We start from the raw sequence: 21,522 nt of genomic DNA, 5'->3' as shown, positions 1-21,522 counted from the left end.
GCCTGGTGGCGGCCAATCAGAGAGCACAGCTACTGTGTCGTGCATCCCTCCTTCCCTCTCAGACTGACTGGAAGAAGAGGGCCGGAGAGTGACGCGGCACCAAAGAGTGCTCCGTATCAAGGGAGGAAGGAAGGCGAGACAAGGCAGGGCAGAAGGGATGCTGCAGCTGGAGAGAGCAGGTGCCTCTAAAGGTTAGGGGGCCTGGCCAAAGCACCCCATTCAAAGTCTCCAGTGGGGCAGACCTCATCCAGGGCCCTTGGTTCTGGCTGCTGCTCAAGCTGTGCGGCCTGAGCCCAAAGCAAAATGGCAACAGTGGCAGCAACAGCACTGCCATAACCCGCTCACAGTCAGGTCACAACTCCCTCCAGAGCCCCTGCCCACCTGTCGATGACCTTGTACGTCCATGAACACGAGATAACTGAATATTCTTCCCCAATTAATCCTTGTCCCAGTCCACCCCCCTCGTGTTCTCTCCCTTACACCGATTGTAGATAGTGAGCCGCTTGGGCTGGGGACCTTTATTCTTCTTACCTATGAAAGTGCCACATGCACAAGGGCTCCGTAATATTCACCACCACTAGATGTACGAAGGGACTGAGCAGGCCAGGTGCAGCCTCCTCGCCCCACCTCTCTCTTCCTGCCCCTCTGGTGCTCACCTTGATGGACACCGTCTTTGATCATGCGGGTCGCAATGGGCGCCTGACCCTGGCCCAGCGAGAGGGCATGGAAGCGCTGGGACATGCCAGACTGTTCCGCCAGCTGAAGCAAGGAGGAGGTGGGATCGACACCAGGGGACAGCACAAAGATCAGCGGGGTCTTCGTCGTGGAGTCATCCACCACCTGTGCCCAGAGAGGAGAGAAAGGGCAGGGAAGTGAGAAGGAAGCCACCCACCCCGCCCTGGCTCTGAGCTGTGGTGAGCTGGCAAGTGTCTGCTTCCCTTGATGAAGGCGGGATGGGGCTGGAGACCAGAATCCAGTCTGTCTGTGCTCCGGCTGCTCCTGCGTCAGTCCAGTTGCAGGCCAGGAAGACCCAAAGGGAAAGGTCCAGAGCCAGACCCCACCTTTCAGACACAGGTAGGGCAGAGCTCCTCTTGATTACGTGCCGGACAGCCAAGAAATAAATACTGAGGCCTGCCTGCCTGCCTGCCTGCCAGCAGTGCCAACCGCGCCACCAACTTACAGACTTCATGTTGAGCACAGGTGGTTCAATGAACTGGGAGCCCAGGTTGGAAACGATGAACGCAGTGACGCAGAAGGCCACGCGGTCTGGCCGCAGGGACCTGACCACCAGCATCCGCTGCATTTGGTTGCAGGAGTTTTCCCACTCGCCTGTGGGGAGCAAGAGCACGTGGTGAGACCAGGCTGGGCGGGTGTCCGTGCTGGTGCTGTTTTTTAAAGTAGAAGCCCAAGTTTACTGGCCAGAGCAAGATGCAAACTGGCGCTTCATGGGATGGAGCCAAGGACCTGCTCCACCCCCTGAGCATAAGCTGGGATGCCCTGCCTGTGTGGGACACAAAAGCAGGTCCACAACCGAGTTACACAAGATCAGGGATTCCAACACAACAGCCTCTAAAACTGGCCAGCAAGTCAGTGACACCAATTCATGCTCCCATTTTATAGGTGAGCAACACTGAGGCCAAAAGGGAAGCAATTACCACAAGGCCAGCCATTCATCTTGCTTTTAATGGCACTTTTAAGAAAGAGCAAGTTCTCTCAAGCACAACTCTTAAGCACAAAATCCTCTAGTACAGCTGCGGGACACACAGGCTCAGAGGTGGACATCTTGCCCATGAGTCTGGCAGTGTCTCCCTCGTTGCTCTTGCTTAGCAACTGGGAGTCAGAAGCCACAGCCAATCTCCTGCACACCTTCCACACATCGCTCTGGCAGTGTGTTCCCATCTGCCTATCCCTGTGGGAAAAGATCAGCTCAAACAGAAGAGCTGCCCCTAGGGGTCAGTGAGTTGGCTGCTTACAGGTGGCTGGCCCAGAGGAGCCTGTGGGCCCCCTCTCCACTCCCAGGATCCCCCAACTGCTCATTCTGTTGTGGGGGGAAAGAAGCAACAGCACAAGAAAGGCTCCAAGCCCTGCTGGTGGGTCCCAGGAAGCATCTGTTTGGTCACTCTGGGAAACAGGATGTCAGATAAGGCCAATTTTTGGTCTGAGCCAGCAGCAGGCTCTCCTTCTGGTCTGCTGATAGGAACAGGCCTCTTTCCGGGATTTATATGGGCACCAGACAAATGAATGGAGGAGGACAGCTCTGTCAACAGCTGCTCACCCTGATAATTAACGGCGGATCTTACATGTTCTGAGGCATTGAACCTACAAGTGCCAAATGCCAAGGGGCACCTGTAGGGTGGGGAGGGGCTGTTGCCTTTCAGCCCAACTTGTGGCCTTCCAGTTGGCACTTGGGCACAGAAGAAGCAGGAGCTCGGACTGGACGGACCCACTTTGGTTGGATCTAGCAGGGCTCTGCTTATGTTCTTATGGTAATAAGGGGGATCAACCTGGCGCTGGCCCAGAAGGCAAGGACAGGATCTTGACCTGAACTGATCATTGGTACTACCACATCCCTTTCCTGACATTCCGAGCATTCTACAGCACTGTGAACAATCTGCACCCTCCTCCAGGCAGGAGTGGATATGAATCCAGTTGTGCCTGCTTCTCTCCTCCTCTCCCCGAGAGAGAGAGGCTGTAACCTCACTGCAGAACCTGTCACTTCAGCAGAGAGAAGGGGGAAAACCAGCCCGGCCACCATCCCACAGTGCCCGACCTGGCAGCACAGCCTTCTCAGGCTTGGAGTTGGTGTACCACAGGTTCCAGTCCCGGGGATACTGCTCAAAAGAGTTCATGATGCCATGGAAATTGGTGAGCTTGTCTAGCTCTGTGATGTTGTCCCAGTAGATGTCAGCCAGCCAGCCCGGGCAGGGGTTGTCCATCTGTCCTTCCCTGTCCAGCACCTGCAAGGGGCAGCAAAGGAAGAGGGCTGAGGCAGCAGAAGGGAATTTCTGGCATGGCTAGTCAAGGTCCTTCTCTTTTAGGGGATGTGGATGGGTGTATGAAGCAGAGAACCTACCCAACAACAGATACAGCCCAGCGTAGTAGGAAATAAAATGGAGGGAGAGGGAACACATTTTGGGGGGGGGGCACCCCGCAACGCAAATGATGGTGCTCTTGCTGCCAGGGCTCTTTAAAGCCCCACAGTCAGTCAGATTTTGCAGACCAAAGGAGGGAACATTTCCCACTGTTGAAGACAACTCTCCCAGAGGAGGAATAAGTGTAGCCTCACGGATGGGCCGGCCCAGGACACCCTGCCACTGGATCTGGTGGTGCCCTCATTGCCATTGGGGCTAGCAGCCACTGACAGACCTTGGTCTTCGGTGAATTTGTCCAATTCCCTTTAAATAAGCCATTCAAACTAATGGCCATCACCACACCTTGCGGAAATGAATTCCATATTGTGCACTGTGTGAAGAAGTCCCTCCTTTTGTCCATTCTAAATCTCCCACCAGTCAGATGGCCCAGCCTGGTTCTAGTACCGTGAGACAAGGAGAAAGACTTCTCCCGCTCCACACCATGCGTAATGCTATGGGTCTCAATCATGACCCCCCCTTTCTTCACTGCTGCCCCACAAAAACCACGCTCTTCTGGTTAACACTGACAGCTCAGACTTCATCAGTGTATATGCGAAGAACAGGGCATGCGAGGAACAGTACGGAGAAACTGTGGTTGCCTCAGAAAGGCCCCAATGGAATGGCTGTGGAGTGGCTCTGGCCAGGAACACCCCCCTTCACCACAAGAATGTCCACAAAGCTCACATAATGCCAGTTGTGCCCAGGCAGCAAAGAGAGGCCTTGGGGTGTGCCCCCAGGTCTCAACAGGGGAGCAGGCCTGGGCCAATGGAGTCTGGGGTAGCGCCTCCTCTCCCTGTAGCTTTCTGGCCCAGCTGCCTCCTGGCCCTGTTGCTGCGGATGGGGCTTGGCCACACTTCAAGAACGTCTCAGATTACAAAGCCGGGCACTGGGAAAAGGGCCCTTGTGGAAGGCCAAGTCATTTGCCACCCTTGACTACCCTCAGAGTGAAAGGGGGGGGAGGCCTAGGAAGGGAGCTGCACATCTCTCTCCAAAAGGAATGAGCTCATTCTGGAAGCGGAACGTGGGGCCTTCAGAGCTGGCAAATGCCAAGACCTGTAATGGGAGGCAGAGGCATAAGGAAGCCGGGCAGAGTCAGATCACGATGGCAATGGTGGCGAGAGAGCCGTGAGAGAATCCCCCAGAACTGGACAGTCCTGCAATGCCTCCCTTCTCCAGCCCCTGCTGCAAATCACCACAGGCTGGCTTTTGTGTGTGCCGCCTACCTGCTATGCAAGCAAATGCCAGATGTTGCCAAGCTCACACATTTGGCTGGCACGGAGTCTCCAACAGGGCCTGTCAGACTCCACTTGGGCCGTGGTGGCTGCTTCTGGGATCATTCTGTAAACTTGCTACTCTATTCTCAGAAGAAAGAGTGCTTCATGCAGTGGTCTGGCTATACCATATGGCACACCCCCCCCCCTCCCAAGAAGGTCTTAGATAGGCACATACAGTTTTCTGCAAGAGGGATCTGCATCTGCAAGAGGGATCTGAAGGCCTTAGGAGTGGACCTCAACAGGTGGGAAACCCTGGCCTCTGAGCGGCCCGCTTGGAGGCAGGCTGTGCAGCATGGCCTTTCCCAGTCTGAAGAGACACTTGGCCAACAGTCTGAGGCAAAGAGGCAAAGAAGGAAGGCCCATAGCCAGGGAGACAGACCAGGGACAGACTGCACTTGCTCCCAGTGTGGAAGGGATTGTCACTCCCGGATTGGCCTTTTCAGCCGCACTAGACGCTGTGCCAGAACCACCTTTCAGAGCGCGATACCAGAGTCTTTCGAGACTGAAGGTTGCCAACTACTACAGTTTTCAGCAAAAACTTGAAGTGCCAGAGCTCAGAAGGCCTCTGGAGAGCATCCCTTGACACCCCCTCCAGCATGATACCCAGGGAAGGGACCACCTGGCCCCTCCTTGGCAACACCACTGGCTTCATGGACAGTGGTATCTCACAGCAGTAAGGCCTGGGCCAGGACATGGGACATCCATTTACTTATTAGTTATCCACTCAAGCTGGATCCGCCCCTCTGCAGCAACACAGAGAGACTCTAGCAGAGGCAAGGCAGGCATGCTGGAGTACAGAACACATGATACTCAGAAACCAGTATGGCTGAAAGAAACTTGAAAGGCCACCCAAGCCACTCTCTGGTTATGCTGAAACAAGATCTGCTGCATACAAGGCCCCAAACTGGTTACTCTGTGCTACTTTGGACTGTGACAAGGGGAAAGCAGAAGGAAACAGAACACGGTGTGCCAAAAAGATTGGGGAAAGCAGAAAGCAAATGCATTCTGTGCAGGAACATTGCACAGGTGCATGGGGAGGTGGAAGTTGGCCAAAGGTTGGTTTCCATAGACTTGCTTCTTGTCTCCAAAGAGGAGGTGTGCTCTTGCCTGCCGGGCTGTGTGGGCTCCCCCTAATTTAACTTCTTTTGCAATATAATCAGCAGGTGGCGAGGCTGGGAGGAACAGTCAGACCCCACAGCCTCACAGCGCAACACCTTCCTGAGAACTAGGCCAAGAGCTCGCCACTCTCTCCTGCCCCCACCTGGCACTCACCACTCCCCCACGCAGAAAGAAGTTGTACTCATCCATCTTGAGATTTCCAGATGTCTCCAGGATCTTGGCACACATCTGGAAGCTGAAGAGCAGCTTGTGACGTTCAAATAGGCCCCGACAGGTGTACCTGCAAGGGAGCACCTGCAATCAAGGAAGGTACCACCCACACCACTGTGTCTGTTAGGTGGCCTGTCATCTAAGTGGACTTAACAGCGGTGGAAGCCTGAAAATTGTGGATCATTAACATAAGAACATCAGAAGAGCCCCACTGGACCAGGTCAAGGGTCCATCTAGTTCAGCTTCCTGTATTTTACAGGGGCGCACCAGATGCCTCAAGACAGCAAGATACCTGCATCCTGTCACCACTCTCTTGCATCTGGCATTCAGAGATAGACAACCTCAGAGGTAGCCTATAGGCATCATGGCTTCTAACCTGTGATGGGAATTTCCTCCAGAAATCTGCCCAATCCCATTTTTAAAGGCATCTAAGCCAGGTGCCATTAGAACTTCTGTGGCAAAGAGTTCCACAGATCATCAGCCATCTTCCAATCACATAATACCAACCTTGTGTCTCCAGAGGAACATGACCTAATTGCACAGATGCAACGGGAAAGCAGAAGGGATTCAGCCCTACCTGGGAGGGGCAGTGGAGGTGAAGGACTGCCACTTCTGCATGGTCAAATGTGGCAGGGTACCTGTAGACAGCGTAAGTGTGGTACTCATTGAGGTTGCGGATTCTCTCGTCCAGCTTGGCACTCCGATGGCTCTTGTTAATGCTGAGGTTGAACAGGTCGATATAGGCATCCAGGGAGAACTGGTACATGGGGTCAATCTTGCCCATGTCGTTGAGGACGAAGAAGAGGACAGAGGCTCTCTGTGCACAGGGTCGGTAGGCCTGGTAGGAGCGTGTGCAGTGGGTTAGTTAGCCACATGGAGACGGGAGCAGAGGACCTGTCAGCAGAAAGCTGGGGGACCAACACTGGGTAATCAGCTGTGGTGTGCAAGATCCCTCATGTGGGGCAGGGGCCTCCCTTGACAAATTGGAACAATGCGAACAGAACTGGAAGCTTACCTGATAAACTCCTTCCCTTCAGGGGGATGGAGGTGTCCTTGAACAGGTCACTCTGTCTGCTTGCTCCAGCAGACAGAGTCCAGCAAATTCAAATTTCTCATAGTACTGTGAGAGGAAGCCATACCCCACCTGAGGACAGGACCCAACTACAAAGCACAAGCCTTTTGACACATCTAAACCATTCATGAACAACAACAGGAAACGGGACACTCTCCAAAGCTTCCAACTGATCAGAAGAAATAAGCAGAAGAGCATCCCCAAGAAGGAACAGAATGGGCAACAAAATGGCAGATGCGCTTCAATGTCAGTAAGTGTAAAGTCATGCACATTGGGGCAAAAAATCAAAACTTTAGATACAGGCTGATGGGTTCTGAGCTGTCTGTGACAGATCAGGAGAGAGATCTTGGGGTGGTGGTGGACAGGTCGATGAAAGTGTCGACCCAATGTGCGGCGGCAGTGAAGAAGGCCAATTCTATGCTTGGGATCATTAGGAAGGGTATTGAGAACAAAACGGTTAGTATTATAATGCCGTTGTACAAATCGATGGTAAGGCCACACCTGGAGTATTGTGTCCAGCTCTGGTCACCGCATCTCAAAAAGGACATAGTGGAAATGGAAAAGGTGCAAAAGAGAGCGACTAAGATGATTACTGGGCTGGGGCACCTTCCTTATGAGGAAAGGCTACGGCGTTTGGGCCTCTTCAGCCTAGAAAAGAGACGCCTGAGGGGGGACATGATTGAGACATACAAAATTATGCAAGGGATGGACCGAGTGGATAGGGAGATGCTCTTTACACTCTCACATAACACCAGAACCAGGGGACATACACTAAAATTGAGTGTTGGGAGAGTTAGAGCAGACAAGAGAAAATATTTCTTTAGTCTGTGGAACTCTTCTACACCTTTGGCTCCCCAGCCTCCTCTGGCAGGTATCTGTTGAGCTACCATGAGGTCTCCACTATATCCTTTTTGAGGTGTGGCAACCAGAACAGGACACAATTCTCCAGGTGTGGCCTTACCATCAATTTGTACAATGGTATTATAATATTGGCTGTTTTATTCTCAATACCTTTTCTGATGATCCCAAGCATGGAATTAGCTTTCTTCACCGCCTCCGTACATTAGGTTGACACTTTCATCAAGCTGTCCACCAGCAAGATCCCTCTCCTGATCCATCACAGGCAGCTCAGAACCCATTAGTCTATATGTGAAGTTTTGACTTCTTGCCCCAATGTGCACGACTTTAATACTTACAGCACAATCCTATCTTGTGCTGGAACAGGCAGGCCAGGAGGCCTGCGCTGTATCCAGCGCAAGATAGGACCCCAAAGTGGCTCAGTGTCATGAATATGTGCAGTTCAGGCCTAGTAGCATTGCAAAGCCTGAACCAAAGTAACCCAGTAACACAGGCTTGCAAGGGGCTTGCAATCCTAGCTGAAAGGAATTTACAACTCCATGGAAGGTGATAAATGTAGCACCTCAGCAGACAGAGAGGCGCCATGATTCTCCAGTGGGGAGGGGGAGAACTAGGAGGACTAGCATCCAGCCCCACTTCGAGAAGATTCTGTCCCCAAGAGTTCTGATTGGGCAGTTTGAAATGAGAGTCGCACCATCCTCTTGGCATGAGAAGTATAAGAACAAAGCCCAAAGGGGTGTCTTTTGCCCTTTGTCTTCGTCTTTGGTCTTTGTCTTTGCCTCTTGGTGAGATAGGTGGTGGGCACACATCCTGCCCCGCCAGGACCATGTGGCCTCACAGGTAACTGAGGATCTACAAAAGAAGCTGACCCAGGTGAGCGTTAGGAAATAATAGAGATAGTCAGCTAGCTTTATTGTTTTATGCTGATATGTTTCCTAGAAGTTTTTATGCCTCTAGCATTTGCTGCCTTTTGTAACTTTTTGTAACCCTATGTACTTAATAAAGTAAAAAATCTTTTTACCATGTTGGTTCATTGTCTTTTGGGGACAAAGATTCAGAATCCTGCCTAGCCGTTCAGCAAGCTACCAAAAATCCTCTTTGTGGACTAGTAACTTGAGGACTGAGACTTTAAGAAAGTGCTCAGTGCCTACAAGGGATATAGTTAAGCCTAGAGGGTCTCAGTTTCCCTGGACTGAGACAATGGCTCTTACAGGGTGGTGGCAGTACTACCGAACAGGGATCTTTGAGGGCTCTAGGGTTCAGAACCAACAATTCTGAGAACTCTAAAACCCTGGGAGTGAGTTCAAGTGTACGACACTCAGGCAGGGATAAGGGGAAACTCTTCCACTTAAGAGTAAGCCACTGCAGCCTCAATGGGTCTCTTCAAATTTGCGCCACCTCCAGAGGCACAAATCCAAGGAGAGCGAAGCGGCTTGCAACTGCTCCGCACCGCTGGGGAATGGGGGTTGGGATCCAGCATAGTGGCATCGCCCTTTACTGCAGCTGAGATCTGACTGAGTGGCCAGAACAGTGGTGGATGATATGCAGGATTGGACCCCACAATGGCTTTGTTTCTAACCCTCGTGGAGTGTGGCCAAGTATGTCAAAAATGCGAGGAACCTCAACTGGGTGTGTACTGGGCGCACCAAGCTTTTCCCACAAGACCCTCAGCACTGCTCCCCCTCCCAGGCAAAAGTTTGACAAGACAGTTCAGCCAAGGGGCCCCGCTCTCACCTCCCGGGCTGTGTCAATTTTGATCTCTGTTGTCTCACTGGTCTCCAGTTGCTCTGTCACTTCGGTGGCTGTGAACTTTGACGTCTGCAGTGTGTTCACAAGCTGCACGTCATCCAAGAGGGAGCCCGTGGCTTCATTTAGCAATCTGGGGACAGGAGGTAAGGTGAGTGGGGTGGGGGCGAGAGGCACGTTTGGACAGGAAAGCCAGCGCTTGCTCCCTGTCAGACACAAGCAGCCCCTTTTGCAGGTCCCATTTTTGCCCCAATAAACCTTTTTGTCTTTTTGATAAAACACACCTGCCATTTGCCTCCCCCGCTTCTCAGCCATATCAGTTTGTGATGAACACCCTGCTCCTCACCCATTTTCCCTGATTTAGGGACACTTCTCGGCCCCCAGATGTTTCTGTGCTGGCTGTTGGGACCTGCTCCTGCAGCAGTCTGCTTGAAACACCAGTCCCAGGCAGCAACGTCAGGATTTGGGTCCTTGTCCAGACTCATGTCTGAAGTAGCCAAGTCTTCTGCTGAGATTGGCATGTGCCTACCAACCTGTCTGTCTAAATACATATCTACAGGTAGGACAGAATGGCCAGGTGAATTCTGCTCCTCCAGTCAGGTAACACTATAATGTTTTCCCAGATGCCCCCTCTGTCCGGTCTCTTTGCTCTGGGACAGTGGCTCTTGTCCCCCTCCCCCATTCAGCGGCTGGTCTACTAAGAAAGGAAAAACTGGAAGGGGGTTTGTGAGTACAAGGTGCTACTCCCCTTAGTCAGCCTGCTTTCTTCTGCTGCCTTTCCTGACACCACCCAGAAACAGTTTGAGTTTATGTGACTGTGACAAGAGAAGAGAATCCGATAGGAATCATTCAGTCCCGGATGCTTCCTCCTCACAGAACTCAGGGTGAGTGCTGTTGGCTGACAGATCCGCTTGTAGCTAGGCAGAGTGCCTGCCCAGTTGAGGCTACGTGACCTCAACTAATGATGCTAGTGACAGTGGAAAGAGTACTGAACGCCCATTGACAGAGCGTGATGGGTGTGTGTCAAGTGACCAAAGATCAGAGAAGAGCCGGTTCACAGAGGCCCTCCTCTGGGGATCCCAACCAACCCTGGGAGCCTGAGTTTCAGAAAGGCCTGAGGAGCAGAACTGGGGCAGTGGCACCTCCTCGGGGACAAAGCAGCAGCACCACTAAAGTTAGGAAGACAAGGAGGCCGGGTCAGTCCCAGAGAACCAACTTCACCACTTCTGAACAGAGTGGGTCTCAATCTGGAGGCGATGGACCCAGACCCAAAGAACTACCAAAGGCCTCAGGAGTTTGAAGTTCTCTGGGGTCATGGGAAGAACCTTGCCTCCACAAAGTTCCTTGTCCCAGCAGCTCATCCTAGAATACAGGCCTCAAAATAGGGCCTTTTCAGTAGTGGAACCTGCACTTTGGAATTCTCTGGTTTAAGAACAACTTCTTCAGAAGCTTTCCAGTGAAGTCCAAAAACACATGTTTTTCAGCAAGCCTTCTGGTTCTTGCCTCCAGGTCCCCACAGGTTTTATTGGTGCTTTTATGGATTATGGTATTTTATGACCTGCAGGCTTTTAAAATGGTTTTTAATTTTCAATATTTATTTTGTATTTTATAGTTTGATGTTGTGTTTTTAATATTTCTGATAAGCCACTGTGGGTGCCTTCGGGAGAGAAATGGGATAAAAACCAAATAAATAAAGGGCTGCCCAGTGTCTCCCAGCAGTGCCGCTCCCTGCTCACTCTCTCAGTCTTTGCCGCAGCTCTTTGTGATCAGAGAGTTCTTGTCACACGCAAAGTGCTTTACGCAAATTCTCATCACAGTCCAGGGAAGGGCAGACCACTCTTCTTCCCTGCCTCTCACCTATCCTCACCTCAGAATCTCATCCTCCAGTTCCTTCAGCTTCTTCTTGCCAGCGGCAATGTTGAGCACGAGGTGGTCCTTTTGTTCTTCCAACTCAGGCCTCTCCCTCCGCACCACAATGCCCAGGAGTTGGGCTTCCAATCCCTGAAGACGGCCACAGCACTCAGTAGGATTCATCCCTTTCCAACCAGCCTGCCCCCTTCCCCTTTCTCCTGATCACCTCCTTCCCAGATAAATCAGCAGCCAGCCCCTCCCTCCAGTCGCCAGGTATCCATCTTTTCCACCTCAAAGCCCCTGAGCCACAGAAACCACTTCTCAAAGGCACAAGAGGCAGGGTCTTTTTGGAGGTGACCTTACTGCTTACTCTCTTTCCAAAGAGAGTTGTACAGCTCACACATTTGTGGTTTTTAGGAAAGAGCTACATATATTTTTATTTGGCAAGGTTTTCTCAACTCTGCAATTAGCGCCTAATCCTATCCAACGTTCCAGTGCCAATGCAGCTGCAATGCAGCCCCCAAGGTAAGGGAACAAATGCTCCCTTACCTTGGGGAGGCCTCCATGACTGCCCCCAAACTGCAGGATGCAGCACACTTCCTATCAGCACAGATGCATCAGTGCTGAAAGGTTAGCTACGATTGGGCCCTGTAATGGTAGCAACCATCCCCTGTGCTTGTCGAACGTCTTCCATGTGTCTCCCAGCTCCTGGGAGCTGTCTGCACCTCTCACTGAGCTATTCCCATGAGAAGCATGAGACGTCGGACTCAAAGACCTCAGCCGTTGCACCTGCTTGATATTATGAAAATGGAGTAATAAGATGTGTCTCTCTCTCAAAGCCCCCGACTGTTTGTTTTTCATGTATATTTTTAAATGTAGAACAGCCAAGAAAAACGCAGTACATGACAAAATGAAATCATATATTGATTTCAGGTGGTTAATTTAAACACTAAATTACTTATTAGTAAATTTTAAACTATATTATATATAATTTATTACATAAAATTTATTTATTACAAGAAAGCTATACGCTGCCTGAAGAGGTCCACTCACAGGGAAAAGCAGGGCATTTAAATTCTTTTCCAGGACACAAGGCTAAGAAAGAGGACATGTCCTGGAAAAAGAGGGCGCCTGGTCACCTTAAACTTAGCTCGCTCGGAGAGACTTGACTTTCAATACCAGTATGCTACTGTGTTGCTCTGCAAGCCCATCTGATAACACTTTGCAAGTTTTTGCTTTGCTCCGTATGCTTTGTTTTAGACTTAAGTAAAATAAAGTGCCTTTTTGCATCCTGAGCCTGGACTGAGCATATGAGTCCAAAAAGAACTCCCAGCCTGCAGTTTGAGCTACCTGGCTGGAACAGAATAAGGGACTGTTATTACAAACCTTAATGTTTGTAATGGTTATAAATGTTCATTAATTATGTGTTTATGATTTTTATTCTCATCAATTTTTGGAAATCACTTTGTGATCTCTTGGAACAGTATCTAGAAATGAGGTAAAAAATGAATAAAAATAAAACAGATCTAAGGGGATCTTAGACTCTGCTTCTACCTGCTCCTTCACAGCAAAGTTGACAATAGTGGTCTGGGAGGAGGTCTCTGGTGTGTAGTGTGGGTTGGATAACTTGGTGGTGAGGTAGAAGCGGAATTCAGGATGATACTCCACCTCCTTATCCCCCAGCCTTATCAGCAGGCGCCCACCTGCCAGACACAGGAAGAGGAGTCGGGTCAGGCAAGGCAAGTCTCCTTTCAGTCATGCCCAGAAGCAATGGATCTATTTTCCTTTCATGCACACCCAGAAAGTGACCTTACTGTATTGCCCGGCATCTTCGAGCCAAGAGGTCGGCTCCCTCTCTCCTGCTCTCCCTCCCTGCCAGGGTGCCAGCTTCCACCCCCCACTTGTGCAAAAGCTTTCAAACTTGTGCAAAAGCTTGGAACCTGGAGGGAGAAGGTGGCCCAGGAGGGGTGATCAGAAGCCAGGCACTCACCCACTTTGGTGACGGATTTGTTGAGGATGGGGGCCAGGGTTGGGTCGAGTTCCTCCTGCACATTTTGCAGAAGAACCGGGGAGCCAAACTGGATTGCATTCTCCAGGATGCGCATGTAGTCTGGCATCTGCAGGTCAATGATCTTGAGTCCCTGTTGGAAGGTGGAGGGGAAAAGGCTCCATTTCTCCACTCCTGCATTTCTGGTCAGCTTGCCTGTACTTTATCTACACTTTCTCCCCAACCTCCTTGAGTTCCTTTTCTTTTGGGGCTTCTATAAATTAGTTGCACTTCAATTCTTTGCCTGCCTGATCCATGTTCACGGGCAATTCAGTGGGTGATCATGTCTCTTCACCTAGCAGTGCTGCTGTGGATATGATTTTCAGTAAGAACCCCTGGGGTTCACTGCTCTCCTGGAGAGGTTGTTTTTCTTCTCCAAATGGCTCCTCTCTGCCTGTCCCCTGGGATGGTGGCAATGGATACAAACGATCCAGGTTCTCCCCCATTCAGCTGCTCATCCAGTAGAGAAAAAGCAGCAGTAGGAAGGGACACATGTGCACTCAACACCGGGCTTTGCTTCCCTCAGTCAGCTGGCCTTCTCCTGAGTCCCTGGTCCCTGACAGTTAGTGCCTGTTCCCTGCTATGAGGGCACATTTAAATTACTAGTTTTCTTATACTATGTGTATTATTCATAGTGACATTTTGCTACAAAATATAGAAAAGGAAAAAAGATTCATTAAGGGGCAATTCATCAATAATCTCCCAGCCAGGCTGAACATGAAGCAGTAAAATAGGCAGCAGAATGAGCAAAGGCACAATAGCCCTGAAAACCCTCCATGTTTTGCCTGTCCAGACTGGAGAGCCTAAAATGGCCATTGTATTGTTAGAAACCTGCCAGGAATCAGGTCTGGGAACAAACACCTCTGGGAGCACGACACAGATAACAGGAGAATGCCAGAGCAAAGCAGTAACCTTGTCAGGATTCTCCACAGAAAGTAAGTGAACAAAGGGTAATAATTCTAGAAGGAAGGGCTGGAGTGGCAACAACTTGAGGGACTGAAGCATCCGTGAGCAAGGAGAGGACATGAAGAAATCTGCAACCCCTCCCCCCAAAATCCAGAACAAGAGGCAAACCACCGTAGCACCTGCGCCAGCAGTCCTTACTTTCTTGGCTTCCATGTTCTTGATCCATTTTGTTGCCTGGCACTGAGGATCGATCATAAGGGGCCATCTAGAGAAGACAAAGGTCAGGGCTCCATCGCATCAGAGTTGGAACGGACTACAAGATCATGAAGTCCAGCCCTCTGCCAATGCAGGCAGTCCACACCGACAACACCCGTGACAGAGGAGCCAGCCTCTGCTCAAGGACGACCATCGATGGAGAGGCCACCACCTGCTGAGGCAGATAGTCCCACCGCCAAAGAGTCCTTACTGCTCATGTTTAATCAAAATCTCCTTGGCAGCAATCTAATCCTACCTGTCCTAGTCCTGCCTACCAGGAACTGTGAAGCATCTGTTGCATCTTCCACAGGATCTCCCCCCACAGGAGTTTGCAGAGAGTTACTATGATCACACCAAAAGGGTTGAACCACCAGTGGGACTTAGCAGGTCCCAAAAGCCAAATGGCACTTTGGAGGAGGTGGCAGCCCGCAATTCCCCAGCCGCTTTGCTGCCATGTTCAGTGACTCTGTTCACTCAAACATGGCTGCCTCTGGGCTAAGTTGCTTGCTTGCCACCCCTTGACTAGGGGGCTCACACCAGCCCCCTAACTCAACTTCCTCAGATATGACAGTTCTTGTCCGTCCCCCCTCAGGAGGAGCAGTGTTAGTCCCTTCATCCTCCACACGTGCCCCTCCCCCACCTCTTCCTCCCCAAGTGGCCCAAAGGAGCTTCACAAAAGGGGGTGAACGCACGAGCGACCTTCAGTTTTACACATGCTCTTTTTGGAGCACATCACTTGCCAACACAAGTGATGAGCATCAGTTGGCTTTTCCCAGCAGGCCCGCAGCTCCTGGCTTGGCCATTTCAGAGCTTTCCCCCCTCACTCCCTTTCTGTCCATCTTCATCCTGCCACCCTTTTCAAACTGCAGGGGTGGGGGTGGCAGCAAGAGCCAAGGAGGAGGTGGCAGGAAAGAGGGTAGGCACAAAGGCTGCTGCTATAGCAGTCTGCATCACTGCCACCAGCAGGAGGGAAGGAGCTGAGGAGGGGCTCAGAAGCGAGGCACACTCTGCACAGCCACGAATTGCATTTTTTGCATTGGGAGTCAGAAGCACAGGGGCGGCAACACAGGACCTGTCCCAGGAGTTAAAGTGCAGGCAAATTATTCTAAACAAGGAAAGGGCTACCCGGCAGCAGGCTTCTCAGAAGGCCACCCAGCAAGCCCGTCTGCACCTGGCGTGCCCCGTCCTCATCTGACCTTCTCACCACCCTACTGCCCTGGCTCTGCAAAGCCTCCTCAGCGGCAGGGACCTGGACAGCCTGCTCACCGATTGCCTCGTGTGACAATGATCCCGTTCTCAGTGGAGAAGTTGTCAGAGGGCAGCCCTTGGATGTTCCAGTTGCGCACGATGGTGGGGTTGGAGAGGAAGCTGTCACACGTGAAGTGGGGGGTGCAAGGCACTTGGAGCTCTCGGATCTGCAGGCACAGGCAGGGCAGAGCAGAGTGTTCGTCCCAACTTCTCAACCTGCCTGGGCCAAGCTCAGTTCCACCATGAAAAGGGAGGGAGGGAGGCAGTGTGGCCTGCTTGACTCTGGGCTTGGGGCCCTGCTCGGAATGGTGGCGGGGGGGCAGGGACTCACCCAGCCTCTTCGGGTTATTTCAGCTGCCGGCAGACAGACTCTCAGACTGTGACTTAACCTGGCACTGCTGAGGCCAGCTGACTGCCACCCTGGGGGGCTGTGACTAGCTCAGACCAAACCTCAAAGCAGGGCTCATGGCCCTCCTCCAAAGAGGGTGTCCCCTGGAGGAAGGCAGCCCAAAGCCAGGCAGGGAGATGTTGTTTGGCAGGGAGGAGGGGAACCGCCATCTCAGGCAGGCGCAGTACTTGCCTGTTTAATCCAGATGTGGGAGACAATCTCGTCCCGGTAATTGGACAAGAAGGGCCCCATGTAGGACAGAAAGGCTGCTGCCAGCAGGCAGTCCCCCACCAGGTAGCCAATGTCTTCCTCAAGGCCCTGGAGGGAAGCAGGAGATGGTGATCAGGGCAGAACAAGCTGTGCCCACTGCCCTTTCAGCTGAAGCCATTTGCCTGCCCACAGACGTCAGGTGCCCCTCTCCTGTGAGGTCCTTTGGGACCTCTGAAAACTGCTGCTGTCTCTCCCCTGCCAACCCTCTCTGCTGCATCCGGTTTCTTCCTGTGGTTGGAGGCCGGAACAAGATGCAGGACTCCTAGGGAGACCTACAGGGGGAGAGCAGTGCTACCTCCTGCTGCCTGCAAATCTCCCTGCCCCAAGCACACTGGACCTTCTCCCGGATCGGTCCTTGCCTTGACCGTTTCCTCCCACCGGATCTTCTCTCCAGCCAGGCCTGACACCAGCTTGTCAGCCCGGTCCAGCTTGATCTCCATCTCTTCTGACTTCTTGCGCAGCTCCTCCTTCTGAGCCAGTTTATCCTCGTACTCCTTCTTGAGCATCTCTAGTTTCTCAGCCACCTGTGCAGGGGGAGGAAGGAGACCTGAAGAACAGACCCTCCTCCCTGCACCCTCCTCCTTGGTGGAAAGAAGTGGCACCGGGCAATGCCAGACTCTCCAGGCTCTAAAGGGGTTCGGCCACGTGGCCTGGATCTCCCACTGAAGCACACTGACCTCTCGGAGCCTCGCCTGGGCTTCGGCCTGGGCAGCCTGCTTCTCGGCCAGCTGAGCCAGGGCAGCATTCATGCGAGCACGCTTGGGCTCCACCACACGGTAGATGCGGCCGTACATCTGAGAAAGGAGGAAGCCGCCATGACTGCACCTGCGGGAACCTCCCATCCCCGAGCACGCCCGGAATCCAAAACACTGCTCCTCCTCCTGGCTCACCTCCATGGCCCGCACCCACATGCAGAGAGACTTGGCAGCCACTGAGACCCGACCAATGATGTCCGGCTGGAAGTCCGGCTGGGAGCAGTAGGCGCTGATCTTCTTGAGCACTTTATCGGAGATGTTGTCCTTGTCAAAGTAGACCAGCTGCTTGATGAAGTTAGGCTCACCTAGAGAAGCCGGGCAGGAATCAGGGATGCTGGGCCACAGCCTGCACCCCTGCCAGCACACTCTCCTGCAGGCTGCTGTGGCAAGACTCTCAAGCCACCTGCTTGCACTTTGAGCTGCTACAGAGGTGCCCCCACAACACCCAACACATGCCCACAAGCAACGTGCCTGTGCAAGGCCTTACCCAGCTGCTTCTTGGCTTCAGCCCAGGTGGGCTCACTGCCCCGCAGAATCATGACCGCCTGCATGACCGTCTCAACTAAAGTGGGTGGTCGGCCGTAAGACTTGATTTCAGTCAAGTCCTTTTTGTTGAGCGATTCCAAGGCCTGAGGAGACGGCAAGACCAAGAAGCAGTCAGGAGTGGCAGCCCCAGAAGAGGGGCAGCCGGAGTGGGGAGACAAGATAGGAACGAGATCTCCTTAACCTGGGGGCAGGACACATCAATCAGCAGAAGCCCTGAATTTCCTGGAGAGTCCCAGCTTGGGGGGCATGATAGGGGGGTGGCTGGCAGGGCAACTTCTGCTGCTGCGGCAGAGTGGGGAATATCAGGCAGTGCAAACCCCAGGAGCCCCTGCTTTGCATGCAGAAAGTCCTGGGTTCTATTCTGGCAGCACCTTCCGTTCAAGGGTGCCAAACAGGAAGACCCCCAGGAAAGACTCTGGGAGTGCTGTTGCCACTTGGAGCAGACAACACAGGGCTATAAGACACCTGGTTGTCTGACTCAGGGTCGGAAGGCAAGCAAGTCAAGCTTTGGATTGATGAGACAAGACACAGTGAATTGAGAGGGATTGTCTAAACCCTCCTCCCAATTCCAAGTTCTCACTGAAATGAAGGAACTGCTGCAGACCAAACCAAAGCCACCTCCTAAGCAGCTGATCCGGCTTCGATTCCCAGCTACCTCAGAGGGCGGCGGGCTCTCCATTATTGGGGGTCCTTCAGCAGAGGGGGTGTGGTCGTTGTGGCCAGCTGGCACTAATTGTGTGGACCCCTGCCAACTCTGTGAGTCTACCCTGTCTTCCCAAATGTTCACTGTCCATGGAGTGAGACTGAGATGCCCTCCCCTCTGCTCCCCCAAAGTTTGCCCTGCTGCCTCCTGCTGACCCTGACGACCATTTTAGTGGGCCTCCAGGCCCTAACCGTAACCCCACTACCTTCATGGCCTCCTCCAGGGCGGGCAGGGCCTCCTCCAGGTCCTTCTGGGCATTGTCAGCTAGGGTTTTGCACTTGACCTCCTCAACAGCAATCTTCTCGCTGTTTGCAGTCACGGTCTGCAGGGAGAGGAGACGCATCAGCTGATAATGCAAACATCTGCAACAGTTTATAAGACATGACACTTGATGGGTACTGCACAAAACCAGGGAGCAGCACAGGCCCCGCCCTCAGGATGACAACCTGAAGGCAAAGACACGTGACATGTCAGAGAGGAAAGGGAAGGAGGTTGAGAGGAGAAACCAGGTCTCCCGCTGCTGGTGGCTGTTGCTGGAGGCCAAGGGGCAGGGCCCAGGTGGCAATTGGCTCAGGCAGGCCAGTGCCAAGGGTCTTGCCTTCTGCCTTCCTACACAGTCTTGAGCCATTGGTATCTATGTGTGCACACAGGGCCCGGTGGCAACAGATGGGGAGCCCCCAGCCTGGACTGCTCACTTTCTGCTGTTCATCAGCCTCTCGCTTCTGCTGGACAATGATGACCAGATACTCCTCACACTGCTTCTGGAACTCTGCCACCTTCCTCTTGGCCTCCTCCAGTTCGAGTGTCATCACCTCCACCTTCTCCCGGGTCTCATCGATTTTGAAGAGACCGTTACGAAGCTTGTTGGCCTGATCCGAGAGCTCTTTCCGCTTCTCTGCCAGGAGACTGCAAGGTGAACAGCAGAAGATGCTTGTCTCCTCTATAACCGCCCTCCTAGCCCCAGATCATGCTTCCATAGGCAGCCTTGTAGGCTTGGTGCTTCTCCTATCCCATCAGGACTTTATTGGGCAGGAGGTCTGGTCTAGAGGGTAGAGCCTCCGTTAGCCCGAAGATAACATCAGAAGGTCGCCAGTTCGAGGACACCGGCAGCTCCCTGAACGGCTGAGAATGGCGAGACCTTGAAGCAGCAGACAAGCCCAGCTGAGTGACTCCACCTGCTCTTGGTGTGAGCAAGAAGCGTCTTGGCTGCCCTCCATGTGAGAGATGGAGCTGCTTGTCAGCCTGCGTGGGAGAGCTGGAGGCCAGAAGTGAGACCAAACCAGGAAGATCCATTCTGAAATGTTGTTGGTTCTTGAAAGAGAGAACCTCTACGATTGTAAAAACCCCCTTGAGGGATTTAGAAATGCCTGCCTGGGTAAACTGCCTTGAATAAAGTCAGAGGAGTAATCCGATGACCAGAAAGGCGGCATACAAATACCGAGTTATTATTATTATTGTCCCCCCCTTTATTATGGTTCTGCTTTGGCTAAAGTCGGGGGGGACGGGACATTCAACCAGAACCAGACAGACAATTTAGTAGTAGCTAAAGATGGAGCTCCACCCAAGTGCCTCTTCTCTGGACCACAAAGGCACCTCGTGTTTATGGCCCTGTCTGCTGGAGCAGGCCAACCACGAGCACCTGCTGCCACTTCAGGAGGGCCCCCTTCCACGAGCAGCCAGGGTCATGTTCCACTCAGCTCTTTCACAGCCCATGCTTGCTGTGTCCCCCTGCAACCTTGTGGTGCAAGCTGGGAGTGGTTCTCTACTCTCCCCCTGGATGCACTTCTACACCAGGGCACTGTGAGAGGCCCAAAGAATCCCCCCTTACTTCTTGTAGCCAGTGACCAGCTCCAGGTAGTTGGTGGGGGTGACATAGTTGTGGCGCCTGAGTTCCAGTAACATCTTCTGTGAATATCTGGCTACAGACCAGTGCATCGTCACAAAGATCCTGGCCACGCGCTTGTGAATCTAGGAAGCAACAGAAGGAGGGTCAGACCACACAGCTCCATGGAGGAGAGGCTGCCGCATCCAGTCAGTGGTGGGCCTGGGAAGGAGGGGGGCAAAAGCCTCAGGTGTCATGCTCGCCATGCCCCCACCGCCGCTGCCTCTGCCCGCAGCACAGTCCTGCCTGCCCATCAGAGCCGTGCCGCAGGCAGGCGAAGCCCCGCGTGGCACTCTGCAGCATGCAAAATGCCTTCTGAGGCTTCTACAGCGCTCTTAGAGAGTACTTCCAGTTTTGTTGGGAAACCCTTGAAGAGTGTATCAGAAGCTTCAGAAGGCTTTCTGAGCACTGTGGAGTGTCCCGCAAGGCTCCGTTGCACTTGAGTAAGTATCCCCTTGGGAGGGTGGTGGCGTGGTGTGCGGAGGCAGCATGTTGCAAACCTGAGCCCTGGGACGCCATAGGGGCAAGTCCATTATTGCATTCAGTCCCCACAGCCTTTGCAGCTGCACCCCGAGAGAAGGGCTGCAGCCTCTCACCGTATCTAAGCTGCCCCTTTCCACGCTTCCCAGGTCTATGCCCTCCAGGTACTTCTCCGCCACTTCCAAGAGTGCCTCCTTTGGCCACTCAGAGAACCAGTCAATGGTGGTGCAGTTCACCAGGGCCGGGTACTGACGAATCCAGTTCCTGCAACAGAGTCACTGTGCTTCAGCGTTATCCCACTTCTACATTTCCTTGCTTCCTTCCACCTGACCTTGGTCAAAGCTCTGTCCTTAGCCTCTCCCCCAGCCTACTTTCAGGCCACTGCTTCTGTCTATCCACCAGGGGTCACTGTTGCTCCAAGCAAAAGCTGTTGCTTTGCCCATCAGGAAGGCGGCACCAGTCCATACTCCTCTCACCTGAAGGGATCCCCAACAGGGCTCAGGCACAGCACGACATGCAGGTTGTTCCGCACCCTCTCAATCAGGTAGGCAAACATGCTGTCCAGGCTCTCCTGAATGCCCTCCGTCCGAGCCGCATCAATGATTTGGGTTTGGATCTGGGAACAAGGCGCAGATCAAGAGAGAGCGTCCAGGAAGGGTTCTGATGCTCTTTAGGAAAACCAGCATCGCTCCCTTCGCCTCTCTTGACACAAAAAGACCAGGGCCCTTGTTTTGAAACAGCTTACCTCTCCCACAGAGGTGCTTGCACATGCCTGAAACTT

At 52.8% G+C, this 21,522-nt stretch overlaps 1 protein-coding gene across 1 annotated transcript in view; it reads right to left on the bottom strand.

The window, feature by feature from the left end:
* The window catches only part of DNAH2 (dynein axonemal heavy chain 2), a 112,769-nt gene that overhangs the window by 6,315 nt on the left and 84,932 nt on the right, over positions 1 to 21,522 (bottom strand). The window contains exons 55-75 of the mRNA XM_066630416.1: positions 21,218 to 21,357; positions 20,858 to 21,005; positions 20,208 to 20,347; positions 19,075 to 19,285; positions 18,585 to 18,701; positions 17,618 to 17,759; positions 17,266 to 17,435; positions 17,053 to 17,169; positions 16,735 to 16,899; positions 16,298 to 16,423; positions 15,736 to 15,884; positions 14,413 to 14,479; positions 13,252 to 13,402; positions 12,816 to 12,964; positions 11,278 to 11,411; positions 9,399 to 9,543; positions 6,373 to 6,572; positions 5,678 to 5,804; positions 2,771 to 2,957; positions 1,181 to 1,329; positions 657 to 840 (exon numbers count right to left, since the gene is read on the bottom strand). Of these exons, the coding sequence (XP_066486513.1) occupies positions 657 to 840; positions 1,181 to 1,329; positions 2,771 to 2,957; positions 5,678 to 5,804; positions 6,373 to 6,572; positions 9,399 to 9,543; positions 11,278 to 11,411; positions 12,816 to 12,964; positions 13,252 to 13,402; positions 14,413 to 14,479; positions 15,736 to 15,884; positions 16,298 to 16,423; positions 16,735 to 16,899; positions 17,053 to 17,169; positions 17,266 to 17,435; positions 17,618 to 17,759; positions 18,585 to 18,701; positions 19,075 to 19,285; positions 20,208 to 20,347; positions 20,858 to 21,005; positions 21,218 to 21,357 (3,118 nt within the window). The remainder of the gene's footprint in view (positions 1 to 656; positions 841 to 1,180; positions 1,330 to 2,770; positions 2,958 to 5,677; positions 5,805 to 6,372; positions 6,573 to 9,398; positions 9,544 to 11,277; positions 11,412 to 12,815; positions 12,965 to 13,251; positions 13,403 to 14,412; positions 14,480 to 15,735; positions 15,885 to 16,297; positions 16,424 to 16,734; positions 16,900 to 17,052; positions 17,170 to 17,265; positions 17,436 to 17,617; positions 17,760 to 18,584; positions 18,702 to 19,074; positions 19,286 to 20,207; positions 20,348 to 20,857; positions 21,006 to 21,217; positions 21,358 to 21,522) is intronic.

The sequence above is a fragment of the Tiliqua scincoides genome, chromosome 5, assembly GCF_035046505.1.
Source record: "Tiliqua scincoides isolate rTilSci1 chromosome 5, rTilSci1.hap2, whole genome shotgun sequence".
In the NCBI taxonomy this organism is placed as follows: domain Eukaryota; kingdom Metazoa; phylum Chordata; class Lepidosauria; order Squamata; family Scincidae; genus Tiliqua; species Tiliqua scincoides.
The sequence above is the reverse complement of the archived record's forward strand: the minus strand, read 5'-3'. Positions and strand labels throughout refer to the sequence as shown.